At 41.2% G+C, this 24,434-nt stretch overlaps 1 protein-coding gene across 8 annotated transcripts in view; it reads left to right on the forward strand.

Annotated features, from left to right (window-relative positions):
* The window catches only part of NYAP2 (neuronal tyrosine-phosphorylated phosphoinositide-3-kinase adaptor 2), a 268,339-nt gene that overhangs the window by 171,695 nt on the left and 72,210 nt on the right, over positions 1 to 24,434 (forward strand). For 7 of the 8 annotated variants that reach the window (XM_019838751.2, XM_019838752.3, XM_019838753.3 and 4 more), the window contains one exon: positions 22,629 to 22,835. The exons of the other annotated variant lie outside the window; for it this stretch is intronic. In XM_019838751.2, coding sequence (XP_019694310.2) covers positions 22,629 to 22,835 — 207 coding nt within the window. The remainder of the gene's footprint in view (positions 1 to 22,628; positions 22,836 to 24,434) is intronic. 8 annotated transcript variants of the gene reach the window in all.

Below are 24,434 nucleotides of genomic sequence, written 5' to 3' on the forward strand. Positions count from 1 at the left end.
TCAGCCAGGTCACGATCTCGCGGTCCGTGAGTTCGAGCCCCGCGTCAGGCTCTGGGCTGATGGCTCGGAGCCTGGAGCCTGTTTCCGATTCTGTGTCTCCCTCTCTCTGTGTCCCTCTCCCGTTCATGCTCTGTCTCTCTCTGTCCCCAAAAAAATAAACGTTGAAAAAAAAATTAAAAAAAAATAAAAAATAAAAAAAAAAAAAAGCTCCTTTGCTTGACCAGCTTAAAAAACAATCTCATTATAATGGAAAGCAGTGTGGAGAGTTCCTTAAGATACACATATGGGCAAAGACACAGGAGTCAAATGTCCTGCGGTTGAAAGATGGATTTATCCCTGAACAACTGTGCTTTTAGGGCATGTCCAACTCTCCATGTATCAGTTTTTTCATATTTACCTCAGAGGATTGTGAAAAAAGGAAAACTGGGCTCAAGAAAAGACCCTGTAAAATGTAAATTGCGTGCAACTCTAAGGGGCAATTGACTTTTAGCTCTCTATGGAAAGAATAAATATTTTATTAAAAAAATGAAGTCAGGTCAAAAATGAATTAAATTTTCAGAGATTCCATATTGTTTGGGTAAAGGATCTGACATCTTAAGTGGCTCATCCAGTAGCTGATGTGAGAAGCATAAAGCATTGGGGAGCATGTAAGCGGTTCTCTGTTCCCACAGGGGGCAGGCTGTTTTCTGGTTGCTGGAGGATATCTGAGCCTTGAAGGTGGAGGGGCATCATACCCGAGGCAGTGCACTTACCCCTATCCTATAAAGAACAGCCCTGAGAACAAAGAGGCCATCGTCGTTGTACAAAGGGTCAGGCAACCTGACGCGACTGTGAAAGGTGTTTCATCAGCGAAAGAAAAAAGTCACTCTAACTGAGGGGGCTGACACAGTTTTCAAATATAATATTTTTTTTCTGGTTGAACATGGTTTATCTTTTAAAAGAAAAGCCTTGCTTCCACAAAGGTATAGGTATTAACCAATGAATTAGTTGGGAACCAAGAAGGCCCAAAATGCTTCATATCAAAAATATTTAGGGGGCGCCTGGGTGGCGCAGTCGGCTAAGCGTCCGACTTCAGCCAGGTCACGATCTCGCGGTCCGTGAGTTCGAGCCCCGCGTCGGGCTCTGGGCTGATGGCTCAGAGCCTGGAGCCTGTTTCCGATTCTGTGTCTCCCTCTCTCTCTGCCCCTCGCCCGTTCATGCTCTGTCTCTCTCTGTCCCAAAAATAAATAAACGTTGAAAAAAAAAATTAAAAAAAAAATATTTAGTATGTAGATGGGGGCTCTCAAAGGGTTTTTGTTTTTCTTTCTTTATTTTTTTAACGTTTATTTATTTTTGAGACAGAGAGAGACAGAGAATGAATGGGGGAGGGTCAGAGAGAGGGAGACACAGAATCTGAAACAGGGTCCAGGCTCTGAGCTGTCAGCATAGAGCCCGACGCGGGGCTCGAACTCATGGACTGTGAGATCATGACCTGAGCCGAAGTCGGCCCCTTAACCGACTGAGCCACCCAGGCGCCCCTCAAAGTGTTTTTCTAAGCAGCTTCAGTAGAATTGCTTTTCCTTTTTTTTTTTTTTTTAAGGTTTTATTTTATTTTTTGACAGAGAAACAGAGTGCAAACAGGGGAGGGGCAGAGAGAGGGAGACACAGAATCCGAAGCAGGCTCCGGGCTCTGAGCTGCCAACACAGAGCCTGATGCGGGGCTCTAGCCTATGAACTGCAAGATCATGATGTGAGCCAAAGTCGGATGCTTCACTGCCCGAGCCACCCCGGCGCCCCTTTAAAAAAATTTTTTTAAGTGTATTTGTTTATTTTGAGAGAGACAGAGACAGCGGAACCTCAGAGAAGGAGAGGGGGAGAGAGAGAGTTCCAAGCAGGCTCTACACTGTCAGCACAGAGCCAGAGGCAGGGCTCGAACCCACGAAACCGTAAGATCATGATGGGAGCTGAAATGAGAGTTGGTCACTTAACCGTGCGAGCCACCCAGGCGCCCCATATCGCTTTTCCTTTTAAAGTGGTTAGTTCATAGGCAACAAAATTTTAAGGTTAGCATTTGAAAAACTATGCCAGAAAACAACAACACTTAAATCTTGTCTAGAAATCTGAACGTAACCACAGACACAGAAGGAATGCCAACCTCCTAAATACAGATTAACGGACGTTAGTAGGCAATGCATGAAGTGACCATCCCTAGAATGTCTCATAAATGGAAGGTTGACACAACGATAGCTGTTGAAATGCTTCCTTGTCAATTTCCTTATTTTTTTATTAACTTCCATGGCTTTCCTGGTGAAGTCTTTATCTAGATGCTAATTAAGCAGAGGTTTGCTTTGCGCATCAATTTTTAATATTCGCTCCTCGTGGTTAAATGAAACCTGCAGTGGACAGCTTCTCCAGTTAAAAGCAGTCCTGACCTACTTCCATGGGAAATCAATGGAGGACTCAGGAAACTCACAAGTAGCTGGCGTTTAAGGAGACCAGCTGCTTATTCGTATTGGTGTAAACCGTGTGTTTCCCTGGGCTCCAGCATTCTCTATCTTTACTAATTTTCAAAGTTTTTCTGGGGCACCTGGGTGGCTCAGTTGGTTGAGCGTCTAACTTGATTTTGGCTCAGGTCAGGATCTCACAATTCGTGGGTTCGAACCCTGGTGTCCAGCTCTGCACTGAGAGGGTGGTGTTTGCTTGGGATTATCTCTTGTCTCAACTCTCTCTCTGCCCCTCCCCTGCTCACGCTCTCTCTCTCTCTCAAAAATAAATGCTTAAAAAAAAAAAAAGTTCTTCTAACAATAGAGAAGACCCTAGAAGCTATTGAGCCATATAAGTGAAGCCAGACCTGCGTTTTGTGCCCCTGGGGACTCAACAGAAACCCCTGGGTCTGGGACTGAGGCAGGGAAAGAAGGCCCTTAAAAGGCACCCGCTCACATTCAGATGTAATCTACAAAGGAGTCAAATCCAATCTACCAGAGTAAGGTCTTCAGACACCTGTGTTCCAGGGTTTTTTTTAAGACATATGAGATATAGCAAACTTTTCTGAAGGCTTGTATGTTAGATATCTGAATTGAAGGGCATGGAATAGGAACAAGAATCATACCCAGCTAGACAGCGGGGCAGTCGTCATGAGGACAAGCACGCTGGGGCTCTTTCTGGTGAGGGGATCCTACGGAAGATCCGGTAAATTCCCTTCAAAAGTTAATGTGCAGCCACATAAGGGGTCATGTGAAACCTGACAAAAACGGGAGAGTCGGCCTCATGCTAAATTCCAGAATAAAGGCTAGAGGAGAGGGAGCCGGCAAAGTTGATGGAAGAAATAGTGTTTAGTGTAAGTAATTTTTACTCCCTTGGTTAAGTTTATTCCTAAGAATTTGGGGAGATTTTGATGCCATTAATTCATAAGTGTTTTAACCACATCTATGTGTTCATTCAGTGTTTCATTCATTCAGCGCATGTTTATAAAATACCTGCTGTATGCCAGACACTATTCCGGGCGCTAGAATCTCTATTTTGAAATGTCAGACAGCAAAACCTAAGAATTCAAATGAAGAGGAAAGGTACATTTATTAGTGGGGAGGGTGCCTTATGAGGGAAGACGTGGCAGTCAAACACATTGTTACACAGCTATAAAGAGTGAAAAAGACAAAAGGATGTGGAACAGAGCATTCGAGAAAGGCACTGGGCTTCTCTTTCCCCCTTGCCTCTACGTTGTGCTTCTGACACCCCTGGTCCATGACGCATTTCCTTAGGTTCTGAAGTTTGCAATGGCCTGGGCATCCTTGATCCACTGGATCTGGTGACCCTCAGCTGACGAGTGGTTTTGTTTGAGGCTTAATCATAGCCTCAGTTGAAGAATCTTGCACTGAAAATACTAATCTCTTGTTCTTTTCCTTCTATTCCTTTGGTTTCTCTCTTCCTCTTCCTCTTTTTTAACCCCTAAGCCTAACCCCATGCAATGGCCATTGAAATTCTCTAAGGCCTTATTCATCATTCAGATGATCTGGCCACAAAGAAGTCTGCCAGCAGATAACTTATGAAACAAGGCATCATGGTAATAAAGAGTATTGGGAACATCAGAAATAAGGAATAACATGTAATCCAGGTCTTGTCTTATTTGCATTTAATTAATAAACAGGTGAGAAATAAACCCTTATTCCTGAGGAACTTTACGATTAATGCAATTCATATGTGCATTTTGTGTGTGTGTGTGTGTGTGTGTGTGCATGAAAAAAAAAAGTGATGATGGCAAGGTGAAAGAAGAGAGCAGGTAGCATGTACCCAACCTAAAAGTAAGCTGAGAAAGAGAGGCAGAGACAGAAGGAAAGAGAGAGGGGAGGAGGGAAAGAGAGAGGGGAGGAGGGAGAGAGAGAGGGGAGGAGGGAGAGAGAGAGAAGAAAGAGGATGGAAGGAAGGGAGGGAGGGAGAAAAAAAGAAGGGAGGATGGAAGGAAGGAAAGATGGGAAAGGAAAAGGAAGGAAGGAAAGATGGGAAAGAAAAAGGAAGGAAGGAAGGAAGGAAGGAAGGAAGGAAGGAAGGAAGGAAGGAAGGAAAAATAGGTAGAATAATATTTTTATATATGATTTTCAGGAAACTCTTATACCCTACCTTCCTTGACTCCAAAGAGAACAAATGGCGGATAAGACCCTTAACTTCCTGCTCTCCATCCTTAGACCATGAGTCACACAGTGGGCACTCAAAAAATATTTGCCGGGCCTTGGAAATAGTCTTATTTGATTCCCTCATGTTATAGACAAACTGAAATCCAACGAGGTTCAAATATCAGAGCAAAAAATAGGATGTTATATAAAAGCACAAGCTATAGGGGTGCCTGGGTGGCTCAGTCAGTTGGGTGGGCAACTACAGCTCAGGTCATGATCTCATGGTCTGTGGGTTCAAGCCCCACATCGGGCTCTGTGCTGACAGCTCAGAGCCTGGAGCCTGCTTCCAATTCTGTGTCTCCCTCTCTCTTTGCCCCTTCCCTGCTTGTTCTCTGTCTCTCTCTCTCTCTCTCTCAAAAATAATAACCATTAAAAAAAATTTAAAGCACAACCTATAAAGACTTGCAGCTCTCCTGAATGGCTTCTAAAAATTAAAACAGCATTTAGATACATTTCCATTGGTTTTGCCCATAGCTTAACATGAGCTTCTTGGCTGACTGCATTTAAAATACCATTTTTGGGGGGAAAACAAACCTAGTTAATTGGAGACTTTTCCTAAACAAGGTTTGGGTTTTCTTTCCCCTCCGTCTTCAAATTTATATGTGTAGTTTTTTCCACAAGAACGCTATGAAGAATTCCAGATTGGCCAACAATGATGGCCAACTTCTCTACTCTAGCTATATTTATCGAGAGAATTGGTCAGTTACAGTTAGCGAGAAATGTAATGCCTTATACATTCAGGTGTGCAGTCATCAGTTATATTACCCCTAAAAGGGTTAAAAATTCCACCTTGCTTTGCTTATGAAATTTTAATAGATCTGACTTTTTTAAGCCCCCAAATATGGCCATTAGTAACTGTGATTCCGACAATCTAAGTTTTGCATTTGCTTTGATAGAATTTAATTCTTTTTACCCTTTGTGATGAAGGGATTGTTCTTAGCATTTAGTGTTTGCTTCAGGAACATTTATGAATGTATTTTCAGAATTGCATCTTTCAGGAAGAATGTAAATGATATTTTCCTTCCCATGCATTAATATTTTTAGTGCCTTAATGCCTCTGTTTCTTTTAAAGAAGATTGAAGCATTCTTCCATCTGCCTGTTAAAATGATTTGAGTCTTAATTAAAGTTGATTGCACCTGTGCATATATTCGACTACCCACACACCTCCCACCTACTAGTGGAAAAGCTCGTCTTTCCTTCGAAAATCAAGAGAGAGCACTATGACCTTTAAAAAAAATAGGCATCGGGAACAGACAACACTGAGAAGGAAGTATGATGTTTTCTGGCTACCTTACATCATGAGTTTGTGTCTCCTAATGATTGTTTGGCAGGTGATGTAAATCAGCCAGTTATTTTCCTAAACGTGCTTGTTTCTTTATCAATTATAAGGCAGCCTAGCTGAGGAAGCCATGCAAAAGAATCAAAATGCAACAACAAATTCTTGCCCAACCACTCACTGATTGTGTGTGTTCTTAGCTTTAACAGCTCCATTTCCCCTTATTTGTAAGATAGGCAATAAATAAATAAATAAATAAATAAATAAATAAATAAATGATGGAGACCATTTTAAAATTTGATGTGGTCAAACATTTTTCTTCTCCACCTGTAACATTTTTTCATGGAATTTTAATAAATTTAAATTGATTAGCTTCTACTTTTTTTTTCCTTTCTCTTGGGTAAGGAAGGATAATTAAAATGCTTTCAGCTAAAATAGAAAAAACCAGGGAAATAACCCACCCAGTCTACAAAAGAGTAATGAAAAGTATATTAAATATTGCTAAAAATGTTCCATTAAGTGTACAAGAGTGATTGTGAACCGTGGCTTTACTTCAGAAAGTCTTGGGAAGCTTTTAAAAAATTACCAATGTCAAGGCTCCAACCTCAGCAATCTAACCTACTGGTGGCCCAGGCCTGGATATTTTTTGAAGGCTCCCCAAAAGTTTCTACTATGCAGTTAGGACTGGGAATCGTTAATATAAAATGTATTCTGGTACTTATCAGTAGAATCCTAAACTTGAAGACCCTTGAGTCCAGATGCCTCATTTAAAGAAAAGCAAATGAAGGTTCAGAAGGCGAAGGCGATTTGCTCAAGGCCTCACAGTTAATTAGGGGCTAAGTTTGAACTGGTACCCAGAGTCTCATAACCCCCCAAACAACTCTGTTTACACTGTACCCTGTTGGGGTTGGGACTTCCCAGATCTTGGTGTTCAGAGGTATGAACCTTCTGCCCTTGGTTTCTAAATTGCTGTAGGAATCCATGCACTGCATTATTAGCAACAATTTTATATCTTCCAACAACATCGAAGCCATTTCTATAAAAATGTGGTAATAACCCATGCAAGAGGAACATCAGTTTTGATCCCAAATGCCTAATAGTAATTTCCTGTGCACATTAACTCAGTCTTGAGGATACATAAAAATGTCCTGCATTACCGAAGTCTTTCCAATCTATAAAACGTCTAGTAGCAGAATATTGTTTTGATCTTTCTAGGTATTCCCTTTCTCTTCCATTGTTCAACACGTTATTCTGACTTCTGCCTAAGAAATAGACAAAAACAGAAATGCTGTAGAGGCATTGGTAGAATTCCACATTTTGTTTCCCCTGTAGCAGAAAAAGTGAATTTGGATTCCTTGCATTCGATAGATAATTGGTCTATTTTCTCCCAATGGTCTTAGTAAGCAGTGATTTTGCTCACAAAGCCAAATCCTCGTGAATATCTCATATAAGGGCAACTCAAGTTATAGCCATGTTTTGTTTTGTTTTGTTTTGTTTAATTTGCTTCATACTATTGTTACTTCTCCTTGGGCTTGGCATCATTTCTTCTGCATTTTGGCTGTGGAATTGCTCATGATATTGGCAGCATCTACGGATATCTTGTATGTAAAACCACCTCTCTTTTGTCCTATGGTAAGGTATCATTAATTAGTTTGAAAACTCCTTAAAGCAAGCCAGAACTGTAATTTTAAGAACATTGGTCTTCAGTTGGTGCCTCTTTCATCAAATACCAGTTCTGTAATGGATTTAGATACACATAAATCCCATTTCACTTCAGAAGTTTAATTTTTTTTTTTTTTTTTTAATTTATTTTTGGGACAGAGAGACACAGAGCATGAACGGGGGAGGGGCAGAGAGAGAGGGAGACACAGAATCGGAAACAGGCTCCAGGCTCCGAGCCATCAGCCCAGAGCCTGACGCGGGGCTCAAACTCACGGACCGGGAGATCGTGACCTGGCTGAAGTCGGACGCTTAACCAACTGCGCCACCCAGGCGCCCCTGAAGTTTAATTTTTTTTAATGTTGATTACTTTTTTTGAGACAGAGACAGAGGCAGAGAGAGACAGAGCACGAGCTGGGGAGGGGCAGAGAGAGAGAGAGAGAGAGAGGGAGACACAGAATCTGAAATAGGCTCCAGGCTCTGAGCTGTCGGCACAGAGCCTGATGTGGGGGCTCAAACCCACGAACTGTGAGATCATGACCTGAGCCAAAGTCAGGTGCTCAACCGACTTAGCCACCGAGGCGCCCCAATTCCATTTCATTTTAAACTGAGGAAACAAGTGTATGATTTCAAGTTTGGGCCCCTTCTTTTTTTATTTTTTTCCCATGGAGTTTCAGACCCAGAAAACATCTTAAAGATGCTATGGTCTAAATCCCTTATTTGAAAGATGAGTACACAGAAGCACAGAAAGTCAGAAAAACGTGCCCAGTGTCACCCAGATAATGGCAGAACCGTTCCCAGGGTCAAGTTTCCCAAACAATGAAATCCAGAGTTCTTTGTGCTATGACAGTCTGTATCCAGCATTGCTGTGACTGGGGCAGTAGAAAGGAGGAGAATGTAAAAATCACATATGTTTGAGTCCCGGTGGCCTCCTTTCTTCAACATGATTCTTTTTTAGATTGTCTGCTTTATGTTAATTTGCTGCCTTGTGTCCTACTTAAGAATGACTCCGTGTCAGGTCTTCTATAACCGTTGGCATCTAATTTTGGAATTTGTCAAAAGATGTAGATGTCTTAAAACATCCTAAGTCAAAATGTGGGCCTGATCTAAGTTACAAAGATTTTAGAACCTTAAAACTATGTTTGCCAAGTATCTTAGAATCCCATTTGTCCCTCTAAAGAGATTTTTATCAGTAGTTTATCAAATATTTGAAGGCACTAGATGTAGAGGGAGGGAGATGAGCTTCGGAATGCTTCCAAATGTCAGGTCTTAAATGGGGGGGGGACTAAAAGCCCATCATTGGTATTATAGGGGGTGCCGGGAGCTGTGGGCATAAATATTTCATGTGGTAAATTATAAGGATTCATTTGCATTTTTATGCACTATTTTAAAGTAAAAAGAATTGTTGAACAATAAGGGCACTTTCCATAATTATGTTCCATTTTTAATATGCAGAGAATTGACTCTGAGTTCAGGGTAGTTATTTGATGAATTCTCAGTATAACCTTGTCTTGTATTTTGCTCTCTAAATTTTGACATCAGATTAAGACCAGACAATGAGGTTGGCTAGTAAAAAAATGATTATCTTGTCATTAAACATATGATGGGTTTTTGCAGTTCAAAAAGTGATCTTCATCCGGTAAATAGTCACAAGTTTAATCTACTTTAAAGGTAAACAATGAAAAGTGTTTACAAAAAGATATACTACAAAATATTATATATTTCTGCATCATTGCATCTATGTTTGTACACCCCCATTGAAAAGGACGCCTAAGAAGTTGATGGCATCATAATGTTAAGACGGTGATATCTGAAGTTCTGTGGATTTCATATGCCCGGAGATTAGATGATACTAATAATGCGTCTCTGACCTGGGATCACTGCTCACACATCTTCCCCTTGGTCCTTCTTGCATACTTCCCCAGGGAGAATCTTCCTTCAATGCTGATGGCGTCACCATACCCTGCTGTCACAAATACAAACTTTACCCTGTCATTCAAAACCCTCCTTAATTTGTTTCTTTTCCATGTAAATTCGGGTCCCATTCTTTCCTAATATAAAGGCTTTCTTCCAGACAGGCTGAACTTATTAAGGAGTCCGAACCATTCAGTGTTCCCCTCCATCCTTCCTTTTTCAAGTGTTGGATTTGCCTGTGCTTTTTTTGCCAAGCTGGAAGTTTGCTGTTAGGTGGGATCAGCTTTTAGGAGGACAGACCCAAGGAAAGACTGATTGTGTTCAACAATCAGTTTCCCCTGGCTGCAAAACTCATCTAACCCTTCCCCCGCCATTCTTTGAATCACTATTTAATCAAGATTTCTTGACCTCTCAACTAGGAAAAATCATCTATTATACTTTCATTGTACTCTGCCATCTCTTTTTACTCCTCTTATCAGAGCTCTAATACTGTATTAGCTCATGTAAAAAAAATTATCCTCTCTTTTAGAAAAGGAGCCCCATGTGGGTAGAAGTCATGGTGTTTTGGTTCACTGTCTTAATCTCTCACTGTCATAGTTCCTGACACGCAAAATGTCTATACATATGGAGCAAGGCGTATGCATTTTACTATTGATTGAACATAAGAAGAAGGATATATATATATATACACACGTATATATATGTGTATATATGTACATATATATATGTGTGTATATATGTACATATATACGTGTGTGTATATATATATATATATATATATATATATATCTTCATTTTGCTTTTTTTAATCAAAGCAATCCCCCCCTCCAAAGTGTGTCAGAGTAAACTACTAAAAGCAGTCCTAGAAAATGCATGTTCTTTGTTTTCTGACTTGCTTCACTGTTACTGATAAATATCAGTTAATAGCTGTGCTTTGGATTACATAGTGTGCTGCAGGAATTTAATCCAGTCTGCATCCCATCTGAAAACTACTATGGACTTCTATATAACTTGCATAGTAAAGTGTCTTAGGAGCTGAGTTGTGCATAATTTATGCTATCTAGACTGACAACTAATTTCTCCTAAATCTCATTGCATTAATTTTCCTGTATATAGTCTTCAGATATCTTTAAAATAAAGGTGGGTTTAAAAAATGTTTATTACTTTTTAAAACAAGGTAAATAATCCTCCTGAAAAGAACCCCAACAGAAGAAAAGAAAGCCAAACAATGCCTCACTGGTGTGGCTATTTGTTTAGAGAGACCTGAGTTCAAATCCTGATTCCTCCAATTACCCATCTCTGATTGGTGTTGGGGAACTTATTCACCAGCAGGACCCTAAGCTTTCCCTAACAGTGAAGGTTATCACTCTACATGCCTCCAAAAGCTATGCAAAGATTAGAAATATTATTTGCAAAGAGTGTAGTTCAACATAAGATACATGGTCGCCACTGATTTCATGAAATTGTCATCACAATGCTGCTGCTGGTGTTATAAAACATCGTTTAGAAGGGCTCCTGGGTGGCTCAGTTGGTTAAACGTCTGACTTCAGCTGAGGTCATGGTCTTGCGGTTCGTGAGTTCAAGCCCCACGTCGGGCTCTGTGCTGACAGCTCAGAGCCTGGAGCCTGCTTCCAATTCTGTATCTCCTCCTCTCTCTGCCCCTCCCATTCTCAGTCTATCTCTCTGTGTCTCTCAATAATAAATAAACATTGAAAAAAAAAGACATTGTTTAGAGCTGGCATTCTGCTTTCCAGTAGTAACTAAGAGACAAACAGGGGGGAAAAACATTGTAGGTATTCTCTATTTTCTAAAACCAGGACCCCTGTTTATTTCAAGTCTCCTAATCAGATGAGAGGAAAAGAAGTTGGATGTTAGGTTTGCCAGTGATGCTACACAACTCATTAATGTTTTTTAAGAGCTCACTTTCTTAATTTCTTTTCTAGTTCACTGGGATTTGATTGGAAGGGGAATTAAACTAAACTACAAAAAAGTCACCTTGACAAATGTAAAACATTCTGAAGTATAAATAGAAGTATATTTTGGAATAGAAATAATAATACTGTTGAATCTTCATGAAGTATTTTGCTTTCTGTATGAACTTTGGCATCATAAAAGTAGATGACTTGGGGCACCTGGGTGGCTCATTTGGTTAAGTGCTGGACTTCAGTTCAGCTCATGATCTCCCAGTTGGTGGGTTTGAGCCCCGCATAAGGTTCTGTGTGGACAGCTCAGAGCCTGGATCCTGCTTTGGATTCTGTCTCTCTCTCTCTCTCTCTCTCTCTCTGCCCCTCCCCCAATTGTGCTCGCTCTCTCTCAAAAATAAATAAACATTAAAAAAGTTTAATAAAAAAAGATATACGATTTTAGACCCAGGAGGATGCTTAGAAATAATTTATTTTATTATATAATTTTATCTGAGGAAACTAAGGCTCTGGAAAGATGTTTTATTGAACCAACCTGACCATGGACTGTAGCTCATTTCAACCCTATCCAGAATGGTTCTGAGAAATATTTTTTAAATTTATTGTACATGTTTCCTGAACATATCTAATTTATAGCTAAATTATTATTATGCTAAAGAAATAGTTGCTATTTTGTTTGTGAATATAGTACAAAGACCTTGTTTTAAAAATTCTTTCTTAGAGATTTTGTTCTTTGCTACTATTTTGGATGAAAAGCTATTTGGGAAAAGAAATTGGGGTGGCATTATCTTCATTCAAATGAATATAAATGAAATATACTGCTGCTTGGATGATCATTTTAGAGGCCCACCCACTTGTATATTCAGCAAATACTTATTGAAGCCCTAGCATTTAAAATATTTATTAAATACTCGATAAAAACGTGTTTGTTAGTTTTATAAAGCTTTTTTATTCCAAGTAGAACTGAGAGAGAAGGTGTGTTTGCCAGATTCTTACACCGTATTTGGCAATTTAACTAATCTCTTTGCCTCTCATTTTTCTGTCGGTATGCCAATAAAACTATTGTCCTCATTAGAAAGTCAAGGGTTTCATATTAAACTATATTCCACAGGAAGGAAAGTAAAAAGTAGTATCAGTTGAAATCTGCATGAAGGTAGTCCAATCGCTCTAACCCGGTAACTATAAAACCTCAGTGGCTTTGTATGATACAACTTCCCTCCTGTTCACGCCATAGGACATGACATATGTCACGGGCATGTGATTCTCAGTTAGTGGGTGTTCCCGTGAAAGATGGGAAGGTCTCCCCGCAGTTACTGGGAAGTTTCCATCTGGTGGTCTCACTGGCACCAGCATCTGGGACTTCAAAACACTGCCAGCCAGCAGGAGGGGAATCTTCAAGAGGAGGAGGGATTTTGTGGGAAGTTTGATGACCCGACCTGGCGGTGATCTACATCGTATCCACCCACATTCTAATGGCCAGACCTCAGTTGTGTGGCTCTCCCTCACTGCAAGGAATGCTGGGAAGTATAGTTTAACTGCATGCCCGGAGAGAACAGACTTGGTCGTCTGGCTGGGCTCTGTCCACGGGTCCTCGTGGCTGCCGCATTCCCAGAGCAAACAAAAATATAGATTGAATTCTCTGAGTAAGTTTTCTCTTATTGCCCTGCAATACTAGAATTTCTTAAAGTATTACTGAAATGTGTCAACATTTGAGCTATGCCTGATGACTTCTGTGAAGGTGTTTTGTTTTTTTTTAAGTAGAGCTAATTTGTATTTCTACAATCCTCATCCACCTTGTTAAAAAAAAAAGTGAATAAGTAAATCATCTGGATGTTTAATTGAGAGTTAAAAATTTTTTAATGTTTTAATTATTTTTGAAAGAGACACACACACACACACACACACACACACACACACACACAGTACGAGTGGGGGAGGGGCATAGAGAGAGGGAGACACAGAATCCTAAGCAGGCCCCAGGCTCCAAGCTGTCAGCACACAGCCCGACGTGGGGCTCAAACTCGTGAACTAAGAGATCATGACCTGAGCCAACGTCAGACACTCAACCTACTGAGCCACACAGGCACCCCTAATTGAGGGTTTTAAAAGGCCAAACATGGTCTTTGAAATTCTATTTATTATCACACTCTGATAAGTGTTATTCCTTGCAACCATAAACAACAACTGTAGAATATGAATCAGCATGTGAGTCCCCCTGTCTTCTGGTGAGAGGTGCATGCTGGGTAGTGGCTAGGAAACCTGTCTCTGTAGCAGGCTTTTGCTAATTGCCATCTGTGTGACCTTGAGCAAGATGTGTAAAAGCTCTGAGCTGTTTTTACACCTGTCAAATGATCCGGATTATTTGCCTATTCAATCCTACGTCAATGTGCCTCCTCTATTTTGTTATTCTGTTAAGTAACGCGCTTCATCTATCTTATTACAATGGAGGTTTTATTTTCTGTGCCTTCTTCACACCACCTGGACTTTCTTTCCAACTTTATTTGAAACCATGTAATCTGCAGAAGCCTGAGCTATTGCTCTTTCTCTATTTATATTTGAGGAGCTGACATCCCTGAGATGTTGGAATTGACATAACTGGCACCTAATGACAGAATTCACATGAGACAGGAGCAACAATAATAAATAAATAAATAAATGGCCCTGCTCCCTGGTGCCCTTTTGCTGTGGAAACATGGGAGCCTGTGCTCTCTTTTCCCTGGAGACTCCGGAGATGGAATAAGAGAAGAGCAGGGAGAGGACCCCAGTGCTCCCTTAAACTCACAAGAAAACCATGTCAAGCTATCTGGCTCTGACCAGCTCCAGGTGGCAGTTTTAAAGGACACCAAGCCATGCAATTAGTGTCCAGGCCAAGGTGCCCGGAAGAGTGAGCATTCTAGACTTGTACTGTGAGGAAGATGTGGCCAGAGTGAGACAGACTGCCTCACTCTGGATTCTAAAGGGTGTCTGCTTTAAAACAGAAATAAACTCATTCTGAGTTGCGTCAGAAACAGGACTACCTACAACCAACAAATGATGGTGCTTGGAGGGAGGCCCGCTTGGGCTCAGAATGAGAGCTTTCTAGCAATTAAAGATGTTCCAAAGGGAGCCAAACTGTCCTGTGAGGTGGAAACTCCCCCTCCCTGGAGCTCTTCTCCCAAAGGCAGGATGGCCAGCTCAGTAATGACTATGCACACCTTGCTTTTCCTGAGCTGTTACAACTGTGATTTCAAGGTCTTTTTCAGCTTTAAGTCTGATGATTGAATCTAATACCCATCTGATAATGCAATTTAGTTCAGTGCCTCCTTCAGCACTTCCAATGTGCTGCCTTTTCTGCCTAATTAATCTGCCTTGATCACCTTTCATTATTTCCACTGTTCAGCAGTTGGAATAGAATGGAGGGACTTTGATCCTGCTGATTATGCCAATAGGAAGGGACAATTCAGTAGTGGTTTTTTGTTTTTTCTTTTTTTTTTTTGTCCATAGGAACCTCAAGGGCTCATCAGCTGGAGCCTTGGTCTCTTTGTCACCAGATGTAGTGTCTGTATTTTGTAACCAAGGGATCCCTCTGTGAGAGGGTGAAATTTCAGGAATAACGGCAGTCACAAACCCCGGAGATAAAAGCCTCTTGTGTAAATCATTTGAATCATCTAGATGTTCATAGAAACAAGGGATATGCAAGTTAATCCTTATATATTGAAATCAGAAAGACAGAAAGCACAGAAAGAGAAAAAAAAGACCGAAAGAAAGAAAGAAAGAAAGAAAGAAAGAAAGAGGAAGGAAGGAACAAAGAAAGGAAAGGAAAAAGAGAAAGAAAGAAGGAAAGAAAGAAAAAGAAAGAAAGAAAGAAAGAGAAAGGAAGGAAGGAAGGAAGGAAGGAAGGAAGGAAGGAAGGAAGGGAGAGAGAAAGAAAGAAAGAAAGAAAGAAAGAAAGAAAGAAAGAAAGAAAATAAAGAGAAAGAAATGGGATCTTAATGTTCCTCCGGGAAAATGGTATGACTGGTCACATTTACAAGTAATACTAATTTTCCAGGCAAGTAACTTATTTTCTGGCCAGTAAGCAAGTCAGTTAGAAACATGTATGAATTAACAAAAATAACTTTAGCTAACTTGTGTTTGTCACTGAGGGTTGTTAGTTCATGCCAGGGCCCATGTGCTGGGTGAGATTGGAAAGGAGGGAGGGAGAAGCCATGGGTCATGGCCTACGTGGAGTAATATCCAAGAATGAAGGCTAATTAATTAACTGGCCTGGGAGAAGTGTGCGTGCATTCATTCACCCTGTCTGTTCTCACTGAGGACTCTATTAGACACTGAGGACCAACATGAAACGTAGTCTTTGGTCTTAAGATGCTGTGTATAGTCTGGTGAGGGGACTAGACATATAAATCAATAAGTACATGATCTTCCTGACCAGAAAAGAAGCAAGTCTGGAAAAAGGATAATGCTGTCTGTCAGTTTTCATGTGTGTGGTCCCCAGACGGCCATGTGGAAAGGTTCATCAATGCAATAATGTTGTCTTTGTTTCTAGAGTTTAAGAGGGATTTGGGGGGTCTGGAGACTGACAAGAATCTTCTGTACCACTTCTGTTGAGAGAGTAAATGCTGATGAGGAAGAGTGGGTCAGAGATCTTGGGAAAAGTCAGTATCTGGAAGGGGACAGACTTGGTGGGGAAAGCCATCAGACCTGGAAACTGAAGTCTTTCTAGGTGACCTAGAGCCCCTGGGCAGGGACACAGAGGGAGAAGAGTGAGGTAGAACTGAGAGACAAGTGCAGACCCACTTGTCAGGGAAAATTCTGAGAAGGAGCCTCAGAATTAGCAGCGTGAACTGTGATAAGATTGGAATCCTGGAGAAAATATTCTGGTCATGAAAAGGTTGCTTCTAGTCTCTTATCCTTCTCTGTCCTTGTTTAACTTGAAAACCATAAGAAGTTTAAGACGAGAAAGTGCAAAGTGCACAGTCTGAAAGACAGATGTGAAACATAACGTGTATTTCTCACAGCAAGATTTCAACTCAAGATCAGATTTCAGTGTGAGAATCAGATTTTAGGTAGGTAGTTGACATTCAGTCCTTCCAGGTAGTTGGCCCTGTACTGCAAGATCCCACCTAGAAATTTACCACAGCACCAAAGATTGATTTTGTTCAGGAATGTTTATGGTACTAAAATCAATTTTGTTTTTCAGGCTTTAAGAAAACATTGAAATATATGGATAGTGATAAATACCTCTTTATTCCTCTGAAAAGATTTCTTTGAGGTTTCAATGTGTCTTATTGTGTATATTTCTTAGTGTAATTGTCTGCCTTCTATTTCTTTATTTGCAACAGCTATTTGGAAGATTTCCATACATATTTTAATTAGAAAAATGCATTTTATAGGAAGTTTTTTTATGACTATATGCAAGAAACTAGATTTATTCCCAAATAAAATGCTCAAAAGTACATTGATGATTTTCTTCCAGGTTTTTCAGCTTCGCCTTCTGTTTAGGAGGCAGATGTGAAGGAACATGGGTGCAAGTCTGAGTAGCATGATTTCTTCAATCCTTTTGTTCAAGTTTCTCTAAATACATCTGCCAAAATTCACTGAAGACTAACCTCTGGGACTTGAAAACAAAGAAGGAAGAACGAAAGGGGAAAAAAAAGACTCCTTTTTGTTTCCAAAGCTGTATTGGGCTTTTATTTAGTTGAGGTTTGAGACCCAAATGACACTTCCCCAGGATGTGTATGTGACTAATTTGAATGAGAACAAAGAAACTGATGTAGGTGGAGGTGCTTTGACACACATCCTCAGCCTTTCATATTTAGAATGTTATCCAAACCTACAGGAAGGATAGATGCTGGATCCAATGTTCTCTGTAAGCATTTTTTAGTTTGGTTAGTTTCAGTTCCAGTGTTAGTAGATGCTGTGTGTGTGTGTATGTGCATGTACGTGTGCATGTGTGTATGTGTGAGAGAGAGAGAAAGAGCGAGAGAGTGAGAAAGACAGAGGGAGAGAGAGAGAGAGAGAGAAATAGTAAATTCTTAATGTTGCTATTGGAAAAAAAAACACAGAAGTTGATAATAAAAGCAAGCATCTCAGTGTTTTGTTTGAAATCTGGAAGAGGAGGTAAAGAGAAACAGATGGGTCATTAGGCTTTGAGGCTGTGACATTTGGAAGCCAGAGTTCCATTTTCCTTGAAACTGTGAATAAACAGCTTGGGAATAGTCTATGATGTTCTTTTCTGATACTGGTTTTATTCCACGGGACGCAGGGCACCAAAAAGCAAGTGTTAAATTGTCTTGCCGTAACTGTGATGCTGGAATGTATTACTTTTTCAATACTTTTACTTCCTATATTTGATTTTAGTGTAACTGAGACTTAGGCTTGTATGAGCCCCACTTAAAGGCCAGGAATCTTTCTGAGGTTTTTATTATAAGATGACCCTCCTGGTTGAAGTTTTATCTCATAGAGTAATACTCATGACATATGTTTACACAACGGCCTAGCTTGTTGGAGCTGGAAGGAACTATAGCGATGTGCATACAAATGAAGACCAAACAAATGAGGGCAGGCAAAGCCTATTCAGAGCTTGCTACAGCAAGCAGTTACCCACCATCACTTCTAATCGCAGAGATTCGAAGGCAGGGTGAAGAACGAGAAAAGTTGGTGGGAGAAACTTAAGGGCAAACAGGCAAGACTTCAGATTTGCCCCAAGTGGAGGCTGTTGGCATGGGGTAGTTGCCCGCAGACCAGCCAGAAAGAGGGCGTCCTATGTGATTGGATAGAGATGCATATTTGATTTTCTCTGCTGGTCTTACGTTAGAAGCAGGGGCAAAAATCCAGGAAGCTATCAGTTATTAATCAAGTTAATTAACAATCAACCCTGGTTGTTTGGGGCCAAACAGACTGTTGTTTGGTTGCCTGGATTGGTTGTTAGAGATAGTAGTCTGACTTCCTGTAAGTCTGACTTAGGGAGGGTACATTGGCTTTCTGGGCTCATTACTGTAGATGATGGGTTGGAATTCTATTTCAATATGTGGTCTGGCAATTGTCCACTTGTGTTTTCAATCTCTCAGTGATTATCTAGTCCAAATGTAGAAAGGTTATGTAAATTCATGAAGGACAAATGGCTATGGTTAATTTTTTTAAATTTGTTTGAATGTCTATTTATTTTTGAGAATGAGAGAGAGAGAAACAGAGTGCAAGCAGGGGAGGTTCAGAGAGAGACACACACACAGAATCTGAAGCAGGCTCCAGGCTCTGAGCTGTCAGCACAGAGCCCGACGTGGGGCTCAAACTCACAAACTGCAAGATCATGACCTGAGCAGAAGGCAGACGCTTAACCGACCGAGCCGCTCAGGGGCACCTACAGTTCATTTAAATTAATAGTATCTTTTACGTGTATGACACTGCTTAGTTTTAAAAATATTTTAAAATAGAGGTGCCTGGGCGGCTTAGTCGGCTAAGCGTCCAACTTCAGTTCAGGTCATGATCTTGCTGTTCCTGAGTTTTGAGCCCCATGGGCTCTTTGCTGCCAGCTTGGAGCCTGGAGCCTGTTTCAGATTCTGTGTCTCTCTCTCTTTCTCTGCCCCTGCACCCCGCTCATGCTCTGTCTTTCTCTCTCAAAAATAAATAAACATTAAATTTTTTTTTTAATGTAGAATACCATTAGATCCTTCAAATTACATTGGAGAGGTTAGGCAGGGCTGATATTATCTTTACATTGTAGTTAAGAAAAATGAAAAAAAAAATACAAATGAGGCTCCAAGAGGAGAACCCGAGTGCTCAGTGGCATGGATTACTAGCCCATGACCATGACCAGGGCTGCAAAACTGGGCCACTCAGATGACCTCACCTAGGACCTCTTACTCTATTATAAACCTCTTCTACCTCTGCCCCACAGATTCTGGTAATATGGAATCAAAGTGGGACATTTGTCCCACATTGCTGAAAGTTGATGAGTATTTGAGCCTAAACATAAAGAAACCAAAATACAGATTCCCTGAACCATTTCTGTGATTTTTTTTTTTTTTTTTACTGCAGTCTTTCCCAAAGATTCCTCATGTGAATGATACTTTCAACGTGGTGACTTTTAGGGACACCTGGATGGCTCAGTCGGTTAAGCATCAGACTTTGGCTCAGGTCATGAACTCACACGGTTCCTGAGTTCCAGCTCCACATCGGGCTCTGTGCTGACGGCTTGGAGTCTGGAGCTTGCTTCTGGTTCTGTGTCTCCCTCTCTCTCTGCCCCTCTCCCACTCGCTCTCTCTCTGTCTCTCAAAAATAAAGACATATTTAAAAAAGTTTAAAAAATGGTGAATTCTACAACTGTGATTGTTAGAGAATCACAGTTTGCAGAACACTTAGCTCTGTGCCACTTTGATATATTTATAACACTTGCCTGATCCTCTTATTCCATTAGGAGCACGGAATTTCCACACACATCAGAAAGATGCCCGAGGAGTTGAGAAACCTATTAAACAAATAAATAAATTAAATACTTATTGAGCAGCATGCTAGGTGCTAAGGACACCACATGGAAAAAAAAAAAAAAGCAAAAAACAAAACTCAGTTCCCGCTTCCAAGGACTCAGGGCCTTTTGAGAAGAACAGAGCCATCGAAAGATGATATATGACAGTATCAGTGCGGAGATGACCGAATCCCAGCCTGGGGTGGGGATATGGGTGGAGGAAGCTTTGGAGGATACTTAAGTTGAATAACCCGGTCTGAGGGGCCTTCTCCAAGGAAAGACAAGATACAGAGGTATTCAAAGCAGGTGAGGTCGAGGACGGTGGCACTCAAGACAACCTTGTTTTGGTGGCAGGTGGAGGGGGGAGGAAGAAGGTACGACCAGTTTCGCGGTGTTTCTTGAATGCAAAGTTCAGGTGGGAAGTGATGGTGTGGAAGAGGAGTGGCAGGGTTGGGAGTCTTGTGGGTCATAAGAAAGAGATCAGACGTGCTTCTGTGGGTCACAGGAGGCTTCTGGAGAGATGTGAGTCAAGAGTACACTATAAACAGGTTGTGTTGTTTTGTTTGTTTTTGGTTTTAAACACTTCTCTATAGGCACTATAGAAGGGCTGTGGCATCCGTTCCCGGAAACAACACTGTTCTGAAAGTAACAAGCGGTTGTCACTCATATTACGACCTGTGTGTTTATTTTTTTAAGCTTATTTATTTTGAGAGAGCATGTGTGTGCGTGTGTGCTAGCGTGAGCTGCAGAGGGGCAGAGAGAGAGAATCCCAGGCAGGCTGGGAGCTGTCGGCACAGAGCCGGATTCGGGGCTCAAACCCACCAACCTTGAGATCACGACCTGAGCTGAAATCAAGAGTGGGACACCTAACCGACCGAGCCACCCAGGTGCCCCTTGCTACGTGTGTTCTTGAACACTTCTGTACATGGGTACCAGAATGCCAATTATATCCATTCCCTATAAAATCCACTTGGTTAGATTTGCATTTTAAACAGGTCATTTGGGCGGTATATGGAGTTCATGCTTTGGAGAGGGAAGGATAGATGGAGACTAAGAGAGAAGCTGCAGTAATGATTAGAGTTGGAACCAAAGTAATTGAGGCAGATATGATACAAAGGGCGGCAGAAGAGAAAGCAAGATTTTCATAAATAAAACCTGCAGAATATACTACTGATAGATTTGGGGAGTAGCAGTTAAAGAAAGGGAGAGACAAGCTTCTAGTTTGGGTGGTTGGCTGGACAGGACAGGAGGAACTACTGGCTTAGTAAGAAATAGTGTCAGTCCAATATCTGAAATGTTAAATTTGTAATACCCATGGGGCATCCAGAGAGACCCAGCTGGCGGTTGGATAAGGGGGTGCAAAGTTCAGGAGAGGGGCACCTGGATGACTCAGTTGGTTAAATGTCTGACTCTTGATTTTGGCTCAGGTCATGATCTCAGAGTTCTGGGATCATCCAGCCCAGTGCTACGGTCTGCCCTGGGCATGAAGCCTGCTTGGGGTTCTCTTTCCCTTTCCCTCTGCCCCTCCTCTCTGTGTATGCATTTTCTCTCTCTCTCAAATAATAAATAAATAAATAAACAAATAAATAAAGCAAGCAAGCAAGCAAGCTCAGGGCAATGATCTAGGATTGTAGTAAACTATTTAAAAATCGCTAACAATCCTGGAAGGTAAAATCACAGGAAAAGTATATCTAATAGAATGAGAAGAATAGCAGCTAACCTAGCATCTTGGGGACAACATATAAAGGACGGGTGAAGGAAGAGAACATATGAATGACAGGGAAATGGTGTTGTGTGTAGAACGCAACCCAGGAAGATGGGCCATTCGGGAAGCCAAGAGAATCGAAGATATAGATGAGAGTAATAAAGGAGTTGTCAAATGTCTTAGAAGTGTTTTCTAAATTTGCCAACTAGAATAGGAGCTCTTAGCACAAGCAGTTTTACTAGAGCGGTGGGCTGAATTCAGGAATTCACAGGGGGTAGCAGAATGAATGGAAGATATGACAGTAAAGACAGTGAGTGTAACATGCTCTTTAAGAAGTTTCCTTGAAGTTGAGGGGAACCTGGGAGGCTCAGTCGGTTAAGCGTCCGACTCTTGGTTTCAGCTCAGGTCATGATCTCACAGTTCATGGGATCAAGCCTGCATCAAGCTCTGCACGGTCAGCGCTGAAATTGCTTGAGATCTCTCTCTCTCTCTCTCTCTCTCTCTCTCTGTCTCTCTCTGCCCCTCCCCCCTCTCAAAAGTAAATAAACATTAAAAAAAAAAGAAGTTTCTGGGGTCTCGGGGTGGCTCAGTCAGTTAAGGCTCCAACTTCGGCTCAGGTCATGATCTCACAGTCTGTGAGTTCAAGCCCCATGTTCGGCTCTGTGCTGACAGCTCAGAGCCTGGAGCCTGCTTCGGATTCTGTGTCTTCCTCTCTCTCTCTCTCTCCTCTGCTCGTGCTCTCTCTCTCTCTCTCTCAAAAATAAATAAGCATTAAAAAAATTAAAAAAAAGAAGTTTCCTTGACAGTGAATGCAAGAGTTACTAAGAGACGCACGATTCATTGAGGTTTTCTCTTCCAATGAGAAAACTATTTCCCAGTGATATTAACCTGCACATGGTGATCTCCATCCTTGTTATATTTAAACGGTGTAATCTCCAACACATTTCCAAGTTCACAAAAATAGATTGAAAGCATATTAGAAAATCATTCTTTAATGTTTTAAAAGAATATGGGAAGAATTTGACTTATGTTTAACAGAATGTAATTCTGGTTAACACACAGAATCGACAGAGGAACTGAAAGTCCGAAGTCACAGCACGGAGCCATTACCAAAGTTGGAGAGCAAAGAGAGAGGGCATCACGGGGCATCTTCCAGAGAGCCTATCAAAGCTCAGGAATGGGATGGAACACCAGGACCGCCTGTAGTCACCAGCAGACTGGGAAGATGCTCCGTAAGCCCCACCTTGTTAGCAGGAAACCATAGCTCAGGTAAGATCATGATCTCTCACCTGGTGATTCCTTGTTTCTCCAGAAACTACTTTTACACAACTGTCGCTTAGAGAACCATAACCACAGATATCACTGTCTCGACCCATAGAGACAGCATAAGCCCTTCACACAAAGGGTTGAGACAATATATTGTCTCGGTTGGGGGGGGGGGCATTAGTCACAGGGACACAGAGAAGTGAATAGCGCTTCTTGGAGCTGTGTAACGAGGCAGCTCTGACAGCTTGAAACATCTTGTATTACGTTTCTTTAAAGGCATGTAGAGGCCTCATCTAAAGCAGTTTTGTTTTGTTTTGTTTTTTAGAGAAAGAGCAAGCAAGCGGAGGAGGGGCAGAGGGAGAGGGAGAGAGAGAATCTCAAGCAGGGTCTATGCTCCTTGCTGAGCCTGATGCGGGGCTCGATCTCGCGATCTTGAGATCATGCCCTGAGCTGAAATCAAGAGTCAGATGCTCAACCGACTGAGCCACCAGGTGCCCCTAAAGCATTTTTAATTTATAAAGTTTAAGTGATTTAGAGTTTATGTCTCCTTTGTTTCAAAATAGATCTTAGGCAACTGGGAAGAATTGAACAGAAAGTGAAAGTGAGGATTCATAGGTAACAAAAACTATCTGAAGGCAGTGGAGACAGTCTAGATCATGAAGTATGTGCAGTGATGAGCTGAACTCTGTAGCCGGACCTTGGGCATGCCACTAAGTTTCCGGATCTAAGTCAACCGAGTTAGAACACTTTAATGGAATTCACCTTTAAATTTCCCAAGCTGCAATTCAGATCTGCAGTGTAATTTTGAATTGTTGATAGATAAATATTATTAAACATCAAGTTTTTAGAAGCATCATATGTTTGCTTTAAAGTGATTAGTCTTCATGAGGGACTCACCTAGAGCTGTCGGTGTAGGAGTCACAAATAATCAAGTGACCTCCCGTAGTTTTCAGGTTTCTACCCGTTAAGAATGTTAGAGGTCTGAAGAAAAGACCAATCCTTTAATGCTCTTTTCAACTCTGATACTCATCCTGGAAACCAATTTACATGTGTTCAGCCTGTGGTCTCTCTAGTAGTCATGCACAAGTTAAAATTGGAACAGTATGAATGATCTCTGTCTTTGGGAAGGGATGTTTCTAGAACCGGACCCAGACAGAGACAGAGCAGTAGCTTCCCCAGACTTAAAATGTAACTCACAGTGTTGGTGATGGAGCCACAAAAATCTCGGGGAAGAAACAAGTGAATTTAGCAGAAAGTAAAAATGTATTTTTGTGAGTAGAGTATAAATAGCTATAGGTGTTTGAGAAGATGCATGTATTTTGTCAAAAAGAAAAGAAATGTAGGGAACAAATTATATTTTGTAGAAAAAACACCACCTCTCCCAAAGAAGCTTGACATCTCTATCCAGTTGGGACTTATGATTAATTTTAGGCTTATTAGTAGTATTTTTTAATTATTTAAATTTTTACCAGTTCTAGGGGTGCCTGGGTGGCTGAGTCAGTTGAGCGACCGACTTCAGCTCAGGTCATGATCTCACAGTCTGTGAGTTTGAGCCCCGCGTCGGGCTCTGTGCTGACAGCTCTGAGCCTGGAGCCTGATTCG

This window comes from Felis catus, chromosome C1 (genome assembly GCF_018350175.1).
Source record: "Felis catus isolate Fca126 chromosome C1, F.catus_Fca126_mat1.0, whole genome shotgun sequence".
NCBI classification, from domain to species: Eukaryota; Metazoa; Chordata; class Mammalia; order Carnivora; family Felidae; genus Felis; species Felis catus.